The following is a 13754-nucleotide window of genomic DNA, read 5'->3' as shown; positions in this document are numbered from 1 at the left end:
GGAAAATACACAGAAGCTTACAGAGCAGAAGAAAGTGGGAACTAGTGGGCAGAAGTGATGGGAGAGGTTAGAACTGCACCGGCCAAAAGCACATGCATGAAATTGCAGGAAGCAGCCTTTGGAGGTGAAATGAACTTCATTTACTTGTAGCTCGTTACCATGCAACAAAAGGGCCAAGGAGACCAGTGGCCTCCCTAATTCTTTGAGCTGTCCTGTAGGTTCTGTAATACAAATCATAGAACTAGACAGGTCCTGAAAGGAAAAGGCAGCAGTGCTGTGGTATTCTCTTGGAAGCTGTGTGGCTCAAGGAGCAGCTGCCTACACAGCAGTGAATGTGATGTTGCTCAGCCTCTTTCCTGCCACATGACACAGAGGAACATGTATCCCACCAAATAATGCTAATGAAGAAAACTCCCCAGTCATTCACCATCAGCCTCAGGACCTGGGCTGCAGGGCTCTATTCAAGCTGTGGGGCAGAAGTGAACTGCAGTGTGTCCTTTCTGTCTCCAAATGTGCTATGGTCCATTCTTCATCCATGGTCTGAATTTTTTGCCAGGAGGAGCCAGAGTGCAGTGGAGGAATTGCATACTTGGGCACAGAGTTAGAGCAGTGACCAGGTGAGCAGTCACAGCCAGGACTGAGAAACTCCCGTTTCCTGGATTTCAGACAAAGCCTATACATGTTTCAAATGGAGTTGAAAAAACCTCTGATGCATGATACTGTAGTGATAGAGCTATCACCATGTACTGTGTGTGGTCTGCTTTCAACTCCTCCAGCTGCTTTTTGACAGCTAAAACGTGTTTGGAAATTGCAGTGGATAGTGAGGATGGGTTTTTCTTTGTTTGTAAAGCTAGCTACATTAAAAGCGATCGGGTGCCAAACTCACCCTATAAAATGCAAGATTATTCTCAGGAAGTATTTTGAAATAATTTCTTTGTTTGTTAAAGGCCTGAATAATTAACTTACATGCTAGTGATTTATCATTTGCTATTACGAAAATCTAATTTGTTACACTGGAGAACCGAAGCAAACAGCCACAAGTATGTAACTTGTACTGTATGGTGTGGATTATTTTGAAAGCATAATGAAAAACTTTTCAATGAATACATAATGAAGGAATAAATAGATACCTGTTAGAGTGGCATTTGCCCGCCTAATGAATCACCCAGATACTAAATGTCCATGGTCTTTAGGAATGAAAAAATATGTTGTACATATTTTTGTATATAGGCTGTACAACAGGCTTTTGTACAGCCTGTCATTAGAAGGGTGGGATTCCACAGCTGTTTCACACCTCTGCTTTCTGTTTCCTTTTTGATTTCTCTATATCCAACTGCCAGGATTGTTTTCTAGCATTAATTGGCTTGGTTGGATTCTTCACTGAGGAAGTATTCATCTAAAATATATCGTTTGGAATAACTCATTCTGTGTAAACCAGGAATTGGTCACTGCAGCAGATGGTGATAGGAACAAGTGTTGCAGTAGGTGAGGGTCCCCTGCTTTTCATAGTGCATGTTGCATTGTCCTGTCATGCAGAGAAGAAGGCACAGGCTCCACAGTGGTTTTAACACTAGGCTAGAATTTGGGTTCATGTCTCCACTCTGCAGCAAATGGCCCTGAGCTTAAGCAAGGCTTTAATGCTGTCTGTACCTCATCTCTGTGTGTAAAACAAAACCAGTAGTGCTCTGTAGGTGTGGTGTTCTGGGTACATTTCAGGTTTCAGTAACTGGTACTCGTAGATGTGACGTGTTGGCTGGAAAATACTTAATTTGAAATTTGTGTTGGAAATGACATGAAAAATTTCTGGATTGTTTATTTCCTACTCAGATTTCAAGTGAAGACCAAATTATTTGGTTGATTTCATCAGGCAGAGCTGGAGAATAGTCTTCAGGGATGCACTGAATTACTGTAGCGTCTAACTGCCTTTCAGAGAGAATGTGATGACAAGGGAGACAGTGCATTGTGTTACATTTCTAATTATGTTATCTGCATCCTCCATTAGATACTACCATTCAATTAAGACTACACTATATCTCCTGGTAATGGAGATTATTACTGAGAAAGCACAGCATAATATTAAAATCAGATCACCTGAAAAAGTCACCATGCCCCTCTCTCTCTTTCTAAGCCACTTTGAACATATGCAACATTTGTCCCTCTTTTTTTTTTACTGGTAGCCAAACGCTTAGCAATGTACCAAGAACCTGATTCAGAAGAAGAAGAGGCAGCCCCAAAAGGAGGAACTCTGTCCCAGCGGGACAGTATCTGCAGCCATCAGAGCATCAAAGTGATTCACAGGAGCCAGAGCACCAAAACCCACCGGCGCACGGGGAGCAGAGCTGAAGCAAAAAGAGCCAGCATACTCTCGAAGCACACTGCATTCAGTAGCCCAATGGTAAGTCATGAGAACTAAATGCACAGTGTCCTGTATCTTGTAATAGAACCATGTCTTGGAAAGAAAAAGGCAAAGAAATCCATAGCACATTGTGTGACTCTTTATAGATTTCATTTTGGTGTTTTCCTTCTGTAGTCACAGCTGTTTGTACAAAAACAATGAAGTGTTGGCATAGATCTTATCAAAATGCCTTGTCTGCGCAAACAAGCTGAAGGTAAAGACAATCCGAAACGTTGGTTTGAGTTATAATTTGAGTTTGGAAAGAAAATGTATGTCTTCCTTTTATCTACAGAAGCTCAGAATAGCATTGAGGTCAAGGACTTGAATTGTTTGCATATGCAAATTATTTTCTATTTTGTCAGAGAATTTTAAAACTATCAAGTGCTGGGGTGGACACCATGTATTACAATTCTTAGACACTGTTGACATATACCATAGCATATGTTTCAGTGTGTTTCAGTAGTTATCAGTTGACTGCATGTGTTGTATTTTGAAAACTAAACATCTTTAAATTTCAAAATGTTGCTGACTTTATGTCCTTACAACTTCTTTTGGTTTATTTTATACTGCTGTGACTCTGTGTAAGTTTTACATCAGCTAAAAGGTAATAAGAGGAGAGAGGAGCCAAGTTGTGTCTATTCAGGGATTTTGCATTGTTGCACTGTTGACAATAATTCACCCTTAAAGCAAATTACAAATATAGACAAAGAAAGATGCTTTTTGCACTGGTGAATTTCTTGATTTCATTCAAGAAGAGTAAGCTTTTTTTGATAAAATTCCAAGCTGCAGATTTTATACATGGAGTTCTTTGGTTGCTCATATTCATCAGCTGCTGAGCATCAAGAGATAATATTCTACTGAGAAAAGAGGCTTAGATCAGTTTATCTTTTAATCTTTTGTATCCTTGCCTCCCTCTGTGTTACAAAATACTGGAGTTTGCTCTGACAAGAATTATATTAAATAAGTGGAAAATACTGATGAAATAGACTTGAAAGGGCTCAATGTTTCAGTGTAAAAAACCCTCATGAATTAACTTCAAATGTGTGGGTGGTTGTTGTTCTCTAAGAAACAATTGAAGATGGTTTTATTTTCTACAGTGCTGATGTAAAGCCAAACTTTAAATGTCATTGCCGTCTATTTTTTCCACACCTCTGGTCTGCAGTGTACCATACTTTAGTATTAGATAATAAATGTCTTGAATTAAACAGGAAAGAGGGAGGAAAATTAGAATGTAACTCTCCTCCTTTCCACTACCTCCAAAGTAGATAAATATTGCTGCTATAAATATTTCACATCATTTCTACCAGTAGGCTCATTGTTAACTGTTTATTGTCTAGAATGGGTGTGTTACAGTTCTTTCCACCTCTACTCTGTGGTGTAAGGCCACCCCAAAACTCTTGTTATTGACACTGCTGTGGATGCTTTAATTGCATGTTGCTGCTTTGGAAATGTAGAAGCACAGATATTAATCACTGGTATTTCTTACTAGGAGAAGGACATCACACCTGACCCCAGGTTGTTAGAAAAGGTGAATGAATGTGCAAAGCATCTGGAGGTCATGAGGAGCCACGAACAGCCATTATCCCATCTGAGTCCAGAACTGTGTGACGTTTTCGACTTCTTCATAGCTTTGACTATTTGTAACACAGTCGTGGTTACTGCACCTAATCAGCCCCGACAGAAGGTAAGTTAAAGAAAAAGGAGAAGAGAGTTCAGGCTTCTTTTGCCTTGATACTAAATTATCAAATTATTTTATTTGCCTTGATACTAAATTATCAAATTCATTATTGCCAATTACTAAATTATCCCTGGTAAGCTAGGGAAATGAAAACCTCCTGTTCTACTGAGAAACAGCTAGGGCGCTGATGACTTGTAGAACTGAGTGAGTTTAATAATGCATTAGCTGAATGGAGTGTGTCAGCTATTTCACTTGCCTCCATGACAAGATATTCTTTCATTGACAATTTTAAGATACCTCTGAAACTCTCCGGATTTCTTGTAATTTATTCATTTAATAAGCATAAATATGTAAGCATGTGTGGAAACTCATTTGTAAATGTGCAAAACTTACCAGAAAGGGATATAAGCTGTCAGTGAATAAATATTTCATATATATGGATTAAATTAAGAAAATGATGAGACATTTTTAAAAAGTTTAAAAAGAGAAATATACCTGAAAAACATCACTTAAAACTTTCAAATTATGTAAAAGATGCATCTTAAGCTCATTATGAGAAATAATGATCGTTAGGGCTTAAATTGGCCTTTAACTAGTGTAATTGATGAATGAGACTTTCAAGAATGCATTCCCAAGATGATCTGTAAGACAAAACTATAATGGAATGTAATATTAAAGCTCGCCAGCAGCTGGAATTTCCATTCTGGAGAAAATTCTGCGCTTTGTTTCTGTTCCAGATTGGAATAAAAAGTGAACTAGTCTGCAAAATGATGTGGTTTTGTGCCAAGGAAACATTTGGAAGAATGCTCAGTTCGGCTGTTTCAGGAATGCTACACTGTTATACAATAATATAATATATATTACTATGAATATGCTATTACTAGTGTTGCTACTGTGTCTTTAGAACAGATTTGTGTGAACTGAGATGAATGGTAAGTCTGAAGCAAAATGCTTCAATGCTGAAAGCGACGGGGGAAATTACTTGTCGCAACATGTGTCTTTTGAGAATATTTTCAACGTTGGCATATTCTCATTAAACTTTACTTCTGCAAGATACCACCCTGCTCAATAGAAAAATATTGCATTAACTTTTTTTTCACTACCTTCTCTGAATATGCATGAAGGATGACAAGTTCATACTAATGGTAGCTTCTAGTATGCACTGCTGATGGTGATGGTGCAACATTGATAGACTATCTATTTGTCATAGCTGAAGAGGTGAAAGAAGAAAAAACTGTTTTTATACAAACATATGTGCTTTCGTACACAGGTATAATTCTGAAGTTCTAGTGAGTTTTTTGTTGTTGTTATATCAGTGTTGTCCATTTACTTTCATTTCTCAAAATACAAATACCATTACTTTTTGTCCTCAAAGAAATTGTACTCTTTAGTTGGAGATGCTTAGACTGACTATCAGTGTCAGAATTCTTGTTCAACTTTTCTTTGGCATTCGTTCATTGGTGGGTTTTCTTCATCTCAAGGTTAGAGACCGATTTGAACTAAAATCTCCAGTAAAAACCATTGAAGACTTCATACGAAGATTCACTCCAAGTCGCTTGACCTCCGGATCTAACAGCAGCAGTTCCTCTAGTCTAGCTACGAGCAAATCAATGCACAGGTTTGGTCTGAGCACGCTTTCATCTACATCTACAGATAGCACTTTATTAAAACTGGAAGAGAAGCTGGCATACTCTGCACAGATGAATAACAATGGCTACAGCTCCCAGCAAGGCAGGACAGCTTTGGGGGGTGCACCTGAGGAAGGAGAACTCCGTTATGAAGCAGAGAGTCCAGATGAAGCTGCTCTCGTCTATGCAGCAAGGGCATATAACTGTTCTCTGGTTGGAAGGCTGTCTGACCAGGTATCAGTGGAGCTACCTCACCTGGGAACCTTAAACTTTGAAGTATTACATACATTGGGCTTTGATTCCGTCAGGAAGAGGATGTCAGTAGTGGTCAGGCATCCTCTCACAGATGAAATAAATGTTTACACTAAAGGAGCAGATTCAGTTGTTATGGATCTTCTTCTCCCCTGCTCTTCAGGTACACCTCTTACTTACCTTTGGGAGGGTTGGGGGCCAGTCAATTGCTGAAGATCTCATAATATCTTAATGCCTTGTCTAGCAAGTAGATTTGCATGCTTTTAATTTTGTAGAATGGCAACCATTACTCTTCTTTTATAATACTTTGTAATTATTGCAAGTTTTCTGTAACAAATTACTGGTTCCTTACTTCACAAGAATGAAGATAATTTCTGTAGAAGATCTTCTACTTGTAAGCTTTATTTTAAAGGAATTTCTTACAACTGAGACAAAGCAATTTACATTTCTTTAGAAAAACCTGCCTGGCAATGCTTGGACAGTTGAATATTTTACATGAAACTGAAGTACTTTTTATTCCTATTTTCCTCTGTTTCATTTGTAAGTCCTTATATCCATTTGCTGAAATATGTTGCATTAAGCAGCACATTTTTTCATGTTTAACTATGCTGCTAAAGGGCAGTGTGAATCAATCAGCCATCAAAACAGAAAGGTTGTGGCAAAAGACGGAGAGATGCTGTTCAGACAAGAAATCTTGGCTTCAAATACATAATTGACTAGCAAGAAACAGACATGTAGCTGTGAACATGGAATTTCCCTAAAGCATGGAGAATTCTTCAGCAACCAAATGTCCTGGGAAGCAGGGATAACTTTAAATAGCTAATTGTAATCAGTTGGTTTCAAAAAGAATCCTGTAAGTTTTCATAAGTTAGAGGAAACTCATGGGTTTCAGTTTGCATTAATCAGTTTGCATCTAATTTACTGTATTTTCAACACTGAATTTCATGCAGTGTTTAAAGATTACCCCAGTATGAATGGACAGAGCCCCAAAGTGCTAAAGGTACTTCCCATGTTTCACTAAAGCATTGACTTTGTGGTTATTTTGACATTAGTTGGAGTAAACAATTGTGAAAGGCTTACACTGTGTAATTTTAGTTTAACGAAACACAGAAAAAATGTTGGCATTAGTTTTCTGGTTTCAGCCATATAAATCAAAGCTGAGCCAAAAAAATTAAGAACAACTTGTCCTTAACTAACAACAAAGTATTCATGAATAATTTTCTATTAAAGATCTGATATTACAGAAGGCATGTAGATCATGTATAGAAACTTCTTTCCTTCCAAACTACTAATGGAGAATCTTTAGCACTGAAAATTTCTAATACCAAGAAAATAATGATTGGAAATGAGTTTCTGAGAATGAGAACTGAACATTTAGAAAAGAAAAAATATTTTATGCCAGGTCTTAAATTTTTTGCCACCATATAACAGACTGTGTTCAAAGTTGCAATGTCCATTCACAGTAGACTCAATGGATTAAGGAATTTTCAGGGAAATTTCCGGCAGCTCTAGGACCCACCTAGGTAAAAACAGTAAGGCCAGTTAGAAAATTAAAAAATGGTGACATTATCAAAGGTGATATATGCCGGAGAAGAAGCAGAGTTCCTGAAGGCCACTGTGGAAATGAGCAGTGTCTGTAGCTGGGCAAATACAGATTCCACCATCATTACAGGCAAGCAAATTGAAAGTGGTTCTGAAATTGTGAGGGAAGTTTTTTGTTTTGATTTGGGTTTTTTGTTTGTTTGGGATTTCTTTAGCCCAAATTGAACTATGAGTTCTGGTGTGCTTTGCTTTTTTTTGTAATCTTTTGCAAGCAATGTAAAGTGCAGCCACTAGAACACCATAAGCAGTTCCCCTTGTTTTTTCTAGTCCTCTTAAGCCCCTGCTGGCTTCAGTAATTCTGTATGTTTCAGCAGATCTGTCTGTAAAGCATTTGACATTTCTCTTGAGTATCTTTCATGCCTGGAACTGAATTTGCTGTCTCTGCCTGAAGTATCTTAGTGTCAATGGATGTAGAGGGAGCCTAAAAAGATTTATGCTATGGCTGTTATCTGTACTGTGGGATCTGTCGTTGGTTTTATCCAGTTCACTGGTGATGGTGGAACATGTGTGTATGGGGAGATGTAGTGCTACAAGAATTCAGTCATTTATCATTTTAAGGAAATGACTAAAATGTGAATGGACACGACAGCTAATCCCACAACTCGGTCTTTGCTCTCTTAGTGCTTCAGGGACATGTGAACTGTACACTAGTTAAGCATGTGTCTTGAGACTTCTCTCCTTAGACTGAAGGACCAAGGCAGCACCATGTCTGCAATCTCGCAGCTCAAATACCACATGGCAGGAAACAAAGATTCCTGTTTGGAAGGATAAGTATTTTGGAATATGATGAGAGAAACAGCTTGAAATCAGAAGCAGAAGTATTATGTTTTTGCTTCCTTATGTCTTATAGAAAAGTATAAAGTGTCATCAGCCTCAAAATTTAAAAAGATTATGAATTGACTCCATTTGCTCTGCCTGTATATCTAGTTAAGACTGAGGAACCTAGTGTATTCTGATAGCAAACAGATATTTCCAAAAGCCTTGAAATGATTCCCAAGAGTGTATTGTTTTTACTTTATCTCACCAGTCACCATGTTCATAAATAAGAAAGTTACTGTTTGAGTCAATACCCAGCTCGCACAGGAGCTGTGAACATTAATCATTGAGAACACAGTGACTGCACTGCCTTGCTGCAGTCATTGCAGCTCGAGATTATTGGAAGGAAATGAAGAAGCAGAAGGCCACTAGCTCTCTATCATTCTTCTGGAGGGGACTTCCTTGCTGTTTTTCACTGACATGGGGCATGTGGTCACACTGCTCAGAGCAGACACTGCATCCCAGCTAAAAAAAACCATCTCTGCAACTGTGTTTTGTCTGCATGAGATCCCTTCCCTCCTTCTAACTTCTGAGCACAAGATAAATCTCAGGGTAGGACTGATAAGGCATATGAACAGCTGTAAGGGGCTTTAGCTGTCATTGGTATGCCAGAAATGAGAACTTGCACAGAAAATAGTATACACATCTCTAGTTGTAGAGAGTTGTCTTTGTTCATTGAAGGAGGTATGAGCATTTAACATTATGATCACTGCATTAGCACCTGTGGTATTTAGACAGATCTGAAATTATTAACACCACTTAACCTTAAAGGGATAGAAACAGCTTTTGATGTGTTTAAGCACCTATTGAAGTTTGCATCATTTGAAGTCAGTGAGCCACTGAAATAGCCACTCCCATAACATAATTTCTTGTGGGATATGCAAAAAATATGCCGTTTTTCTCCAGAATGTTAATGTTTCACAATAAATTGGGAAGAATGCTTGCCTGCTTTATTGTTGTAAAGTTAAAAAAAAAAACCTCACTAATACAAGAAGCCCCGAAGAAGGTTTGCTGCAGTACTTCTCCCAGAAAATAAAATTCCTATGTTACACAGCAAAGTCACATGTGCCAAAAAGGTTATAATGTACTGGTAGAAAAATAGCAAAATGAAACTGTGTTAGGCTGCTGGTTCTTATATGCTTATTTCCATATATAATGTAAGAAAGGGCTTTCCAATTGCAAGTAATACTTGTAGGGATGTCCTTCTGGAGTAATATATCTGTATTGTCCCTTTGAGACAATCAATGCTGATAGCATAGGTAGTATTAACAGGTAGATGGACAGGCCCATGAGAATATTCCTACCAGTCAGTGTTCACCACATGACTTTAATCAGATGGAGCTGAAATGAACATATGCAGGAAATACCACTATCTTCACAGAGTCCCTTAGGAACAACTGTGTACGTATACTGTCAGCTTTGCAGACCTAGAGAGGACAGAAAAGTCTTTAAAGGTGAGACAGTAGCTGTACAGTGAGTTAAATGTTCTCATACATGGTTGAGATAAATGGAACAAAAACCAAATATTTGGATTCCAAACTCACAGTTCCCTTATTTCTACAAAATCAATACTTGTATGAGTTTATCCTGGAGCATCTGGAGGCCCAATTACGCATTCTGCTGCTGTATAAATATGAAAGTGCTGAATGCTATGTAACTTTATAGACAGATATAGGTATGCAGTCAACACATAGCAAGATCAAATTCAGTATGAGTGCACACTGGTTAATGGGCACTGAAAAGTATAAACAGTAAGATACTTATGCCATCAAATTTGTATACCTGTATTAAGTGCTTAGTATAATGGCATAGTGCCCACAGGCTCTCAGTATGAGAGATGAGCACATTCAGTGCTGTGTGTAGTAGGTCTCTTGAGGTGCCCAGACTTTGGGTGAGGAGTGGTCACCTGACTCAGTGACTGGTTATTGTTCAGGTACCAGTAATTCAAATATTGCACTTAGGAACAGCTCTAGTTGCAGAATTATATCCTGAAATGATTCTACATTGCCCCAAAATATTCAGACTTTAGTTAAAAAAAATGTATCACATCAGGGAGTAGAATACCTACCAGGAGGTACCAGTCATTCTTACTCAATGGCTCCAATGTAAAAATTTCCCCCCTTGTACGTTTACTTAAGTCCTAACCTTCACCTAAAATTCATATTATTAAAGATTACTACTACAGTACATTTTTCATGAACTTGTCTCAATCCTAGATGATAAAAAAGATGCATTACCTCTTGTTTTTAATTTTTGGAGACATTATTTCATGTAATAAGATGGAACAAAATGTGCTGCCATCATATTTAGTACTCTATGTTGATCACAGAGTGAGCACAGTGCACTAGTCCCAGCTAAAGAGAGAAAAGAAACAGATGCTCAGTCCTCATTTTGAGTAGTTACACATGGCTTTAAGTGAAGGGTAAAACTAAGTGGAAGTCTTGCTGATACATCCAAGGTAGAAGTTAGCTGTGAGGTCTGCAAGTGCAAATTCTGCTCTAAATGAAATCACAGTCACACCCAGAATTTCTTGTGTTGATTCGGTCTGATAGGAAGTATCAATACAGCAGTAACAGACAAAAGGACCTTCATGCACTTTGATATTCAATACAGAGCACTGTTTCCACTTCTTTCCAGATATTAGCCTTGGTGGAAGACTGAGTGCTATTTTTAAGTGTTGTTTTTCTGCACATGATGAGCTGTGGAGAAGCAGAAAAAACATTTGCTAGTAGCGTACTTGAAATCATACTTCTATTTCTGGCAGTATTGTTTGCTGTGAAGTTTATAGTGATTTCTTAAAATACTCAGGTGAAAGAAATACTTGAGTAAAAACAATAGGTCTTTCTCAATTTCACAGTGACTTTTTTGAAGAAGAAAAACAGAAAAGAAACAAAAAGATATTTTTTTTACAAAAAAACAACTTGAGTTTCCCAGGAAATATCAACACATCTTTAAAAGTATCAGTTATAAAGTGCTGGTACAGTAAGCACTGTATACAAGTTTTTATTCTCTGAGGCAATTCAGCTGCTGTTATTTTTCAACAAGTAATTTATGGTTTTATTCTTATCTAGATGACCCTCGGGGCAAACATCAAAAAAAAATACGAAGCAAAACCCAGAATTACCTTAATCTTTATGCTGTAGATGGGCTGCGGACTCTCTGTATTGCAAAAAGAGTAAGTAAATGCAGGCTTTTACTTAGCTTTTAAGGAGAGTCTTTACAAAGATTACTGAAGATATTTATTATTTTATTGTTCTTGATTCCTAACTTCTTTTTCATTTTATTCAGTAAAGTATGGATGCCTTTGCATCATATTGACTGTGCCCTCACATACTCTTTGTAACAGGTTCTCAGCAAGGAAGAATATGGCTGTTGGTTAAAAACTCATTTAGAAGCAGAATCCTCTATTGAAAATCGTGAAGAACTTCTGTTTCAGTCAGCACTGCGGTTAGAGAAGAATCTGCATCTGCTAGGTAATGAAATGAGAGCTGGACATGAAATTAAAATGTGATAAAAATTCTGAAAGCTTGGCTATGAAATCCGTTCTTTCCCTTAAATTGTTTCTGACAGTATAGAAATTGGCTTTTGTGGGACTTTATCATGGCTGTCATGTGCAGCACCACAAAGGAATAGGATATAATTAACATAAAAGACATACCCTGTTTTCCTGCTCCTCCTCATTTTATCACTAGTGAAGTAAGTGGAGTAATAGCAGGGATGAATTTGACATAATATCCTAAATGGGAACTGCTGCTTTAAAGAAGAGGAAGACTTGGCCCAAGCTGTCTACAGAATTTCATTAGTTCAGTACTGCTTCAAGGTGTCAGAGGCTTCCCTGACTCCAGGGGCACCAGAGACACACAAAGCATAGCTCACAAACTGCATCTGTGAGAGGCATCAACTTTCATATACATCAGGTTCAGCACATGCACTCAGGGCCTGTGTATGCTATGGCAGGGGGGTGCAGTTAAAACCAGTGTATGTAAAAAAGTATTGCAAGAGGTAAATCATACTCTTTTAAGCTGATATGTTGATAGATGTTCACTAATTGCCAGCATGGATCTGGGAGACAGATCCACCTCACCCAACTTCTAATGTGTCTACTACAGATCTCTAAGGCTCGACATATAGATGAGAAGACAAAATGAGAAGACAAAAAAGTGTTGTTCATTTGGTCTGACTTAGATATCTGCTTTAGGATTAGATGAATCATGCCCTCAAAGTGTCTGGTTCTCTTCCCTGACTTAAAGGGGGGCATGAGTTGCCTAATTCAGACCAGAGTAATCAAGATCCCACCATGGGTTTACCTGTTGGCTCTGGCTGCACGAACCTCGTACTGTGGTTTGTAACCTGCAATGATCAGTCATCATTAGGTTGTGGGAGTAAAAATTCAGTATGGAATATATTTTTCTTTATTTGGATAGCAATAGCTTTCCCAACATTTCCCTAAGAATGTGTATTCATGACTGGTGCTCAGAGTTAAGGGAACTTCTATTGTTAATTCTTTTTTTTCAAGGAAGAACCATAGAAGAAATAATTAGCTGAGAAAAGTTTATTTTATTTTTCCTGTTGTTCCAGGTAACTTGTATGTCTGTCACTTCCTCATTTGCTAGTGGCAGGGTTTGCATTTCCTCACATTGAAGTCTCTCTGACACTCAGTGGAATACTGATGTACCAGTGGTGACATTGAGCTTGGTCCTGAGTGCCTTTTTGCCACTTCTCATATATATGAAAATCTTGTCTCAGTCAATTGATTTATGTAAGCTTAAAACAGATACCCAGTGTCTTGTAACAGGTAGAAAGATGCATTGAAAGCATGAAAATGCACATTTTACTGTCACATCATGGTCAACAGATTTATGATTTATTCTCTGCTATATCTCATTTGGGCACCAGCATCTTTCTGCAAGAGCCAAGAGCAGCAACAAGGCACTAAAAGGTTTATGTTTGCAGTCTAATCTGTTGCCAATCTGCAGTCCTGCTATTAGTCCCCTTCAAAAGAGAAATTTCTAGTGACCCACTCTCTTCTTGCTGAGAAAAGGCAGTTAAGACCTTTAGGAACTGAAATTATCTCCAAGAACCAATACTTCTCTAGCAACATTCAGCAGAAATAATATAGATATAGAGCATAGAGACAATAAGCCTTGTGAACCTCTGGAACTAGGAGTGGCATCTGGTGGCTTTTGACATTTTGAATTCTGGATTTGTTATTTACAACTGTTTACCACAGCTACTTTCCTTTCTTCCTCCTCAATACCCCCAAAAGCTGCCCAAATCTTGCAACTATTGGTAGTTCAGCTGTCTCCTAGTAAAAGTGGCTGCTGGTCTGGTTTTGTGGGTGGTTTTTTGGGTTTTTTTGTAATCTAAGCTTAAAATTCAAGTA

At 38.0% G+C, this 13754-nt stretch overlaps 1 protein-coding gene across 1 annotated transcript in view; it reads left to right on the top strand.

The window, feature by feature from the left end:
• Positions 1-13754, top strand: part of ATP10A (ATPase phospholipid transporting 10A (putative)) — a 110830-nt gene that overhangs the window by 80041 nt on the left and 17035 nt on the right. The window contains exons 8-12 of the mRNA XM_054654992.2: positions 2178-2395; positions 3885-4079; positions 5555-6116; positions 11443-11546; positions 11718-11844. Coding sequence (XP_054510967.2) covers positions 2178-2395; positions 3885-4079; positions 5555-6116; positions 11443-11546; positions 11718-11844 — 1206 coding nt within the window. The remainder of the gene's footprint in view (positions 1-2177; positions 2396-3884; positions 4080-5554; positions 6117-11442; positions 11547-11717; positions 11845-13754) is intronic.

This window comes from Agelaius phoeniceus, chromosome 2 (genome assembly GCF_051311805.1).
Source record: "Agelaius phoeniceus isolate bAgePho1 chromosome 2, bAgePho1.hap1, whole genome shotgun sequence".
Classification (NCBI taxonomy): domain Eukaryota; kingdom Metazoa; phylum Chordata; class Aves; order Passeriformes; family Icteridae; genus Agelaius; species Agelaius phoeniceus.
This window is presented reverse-complemented; position numbering and strand designations above follow the sequence as displayed.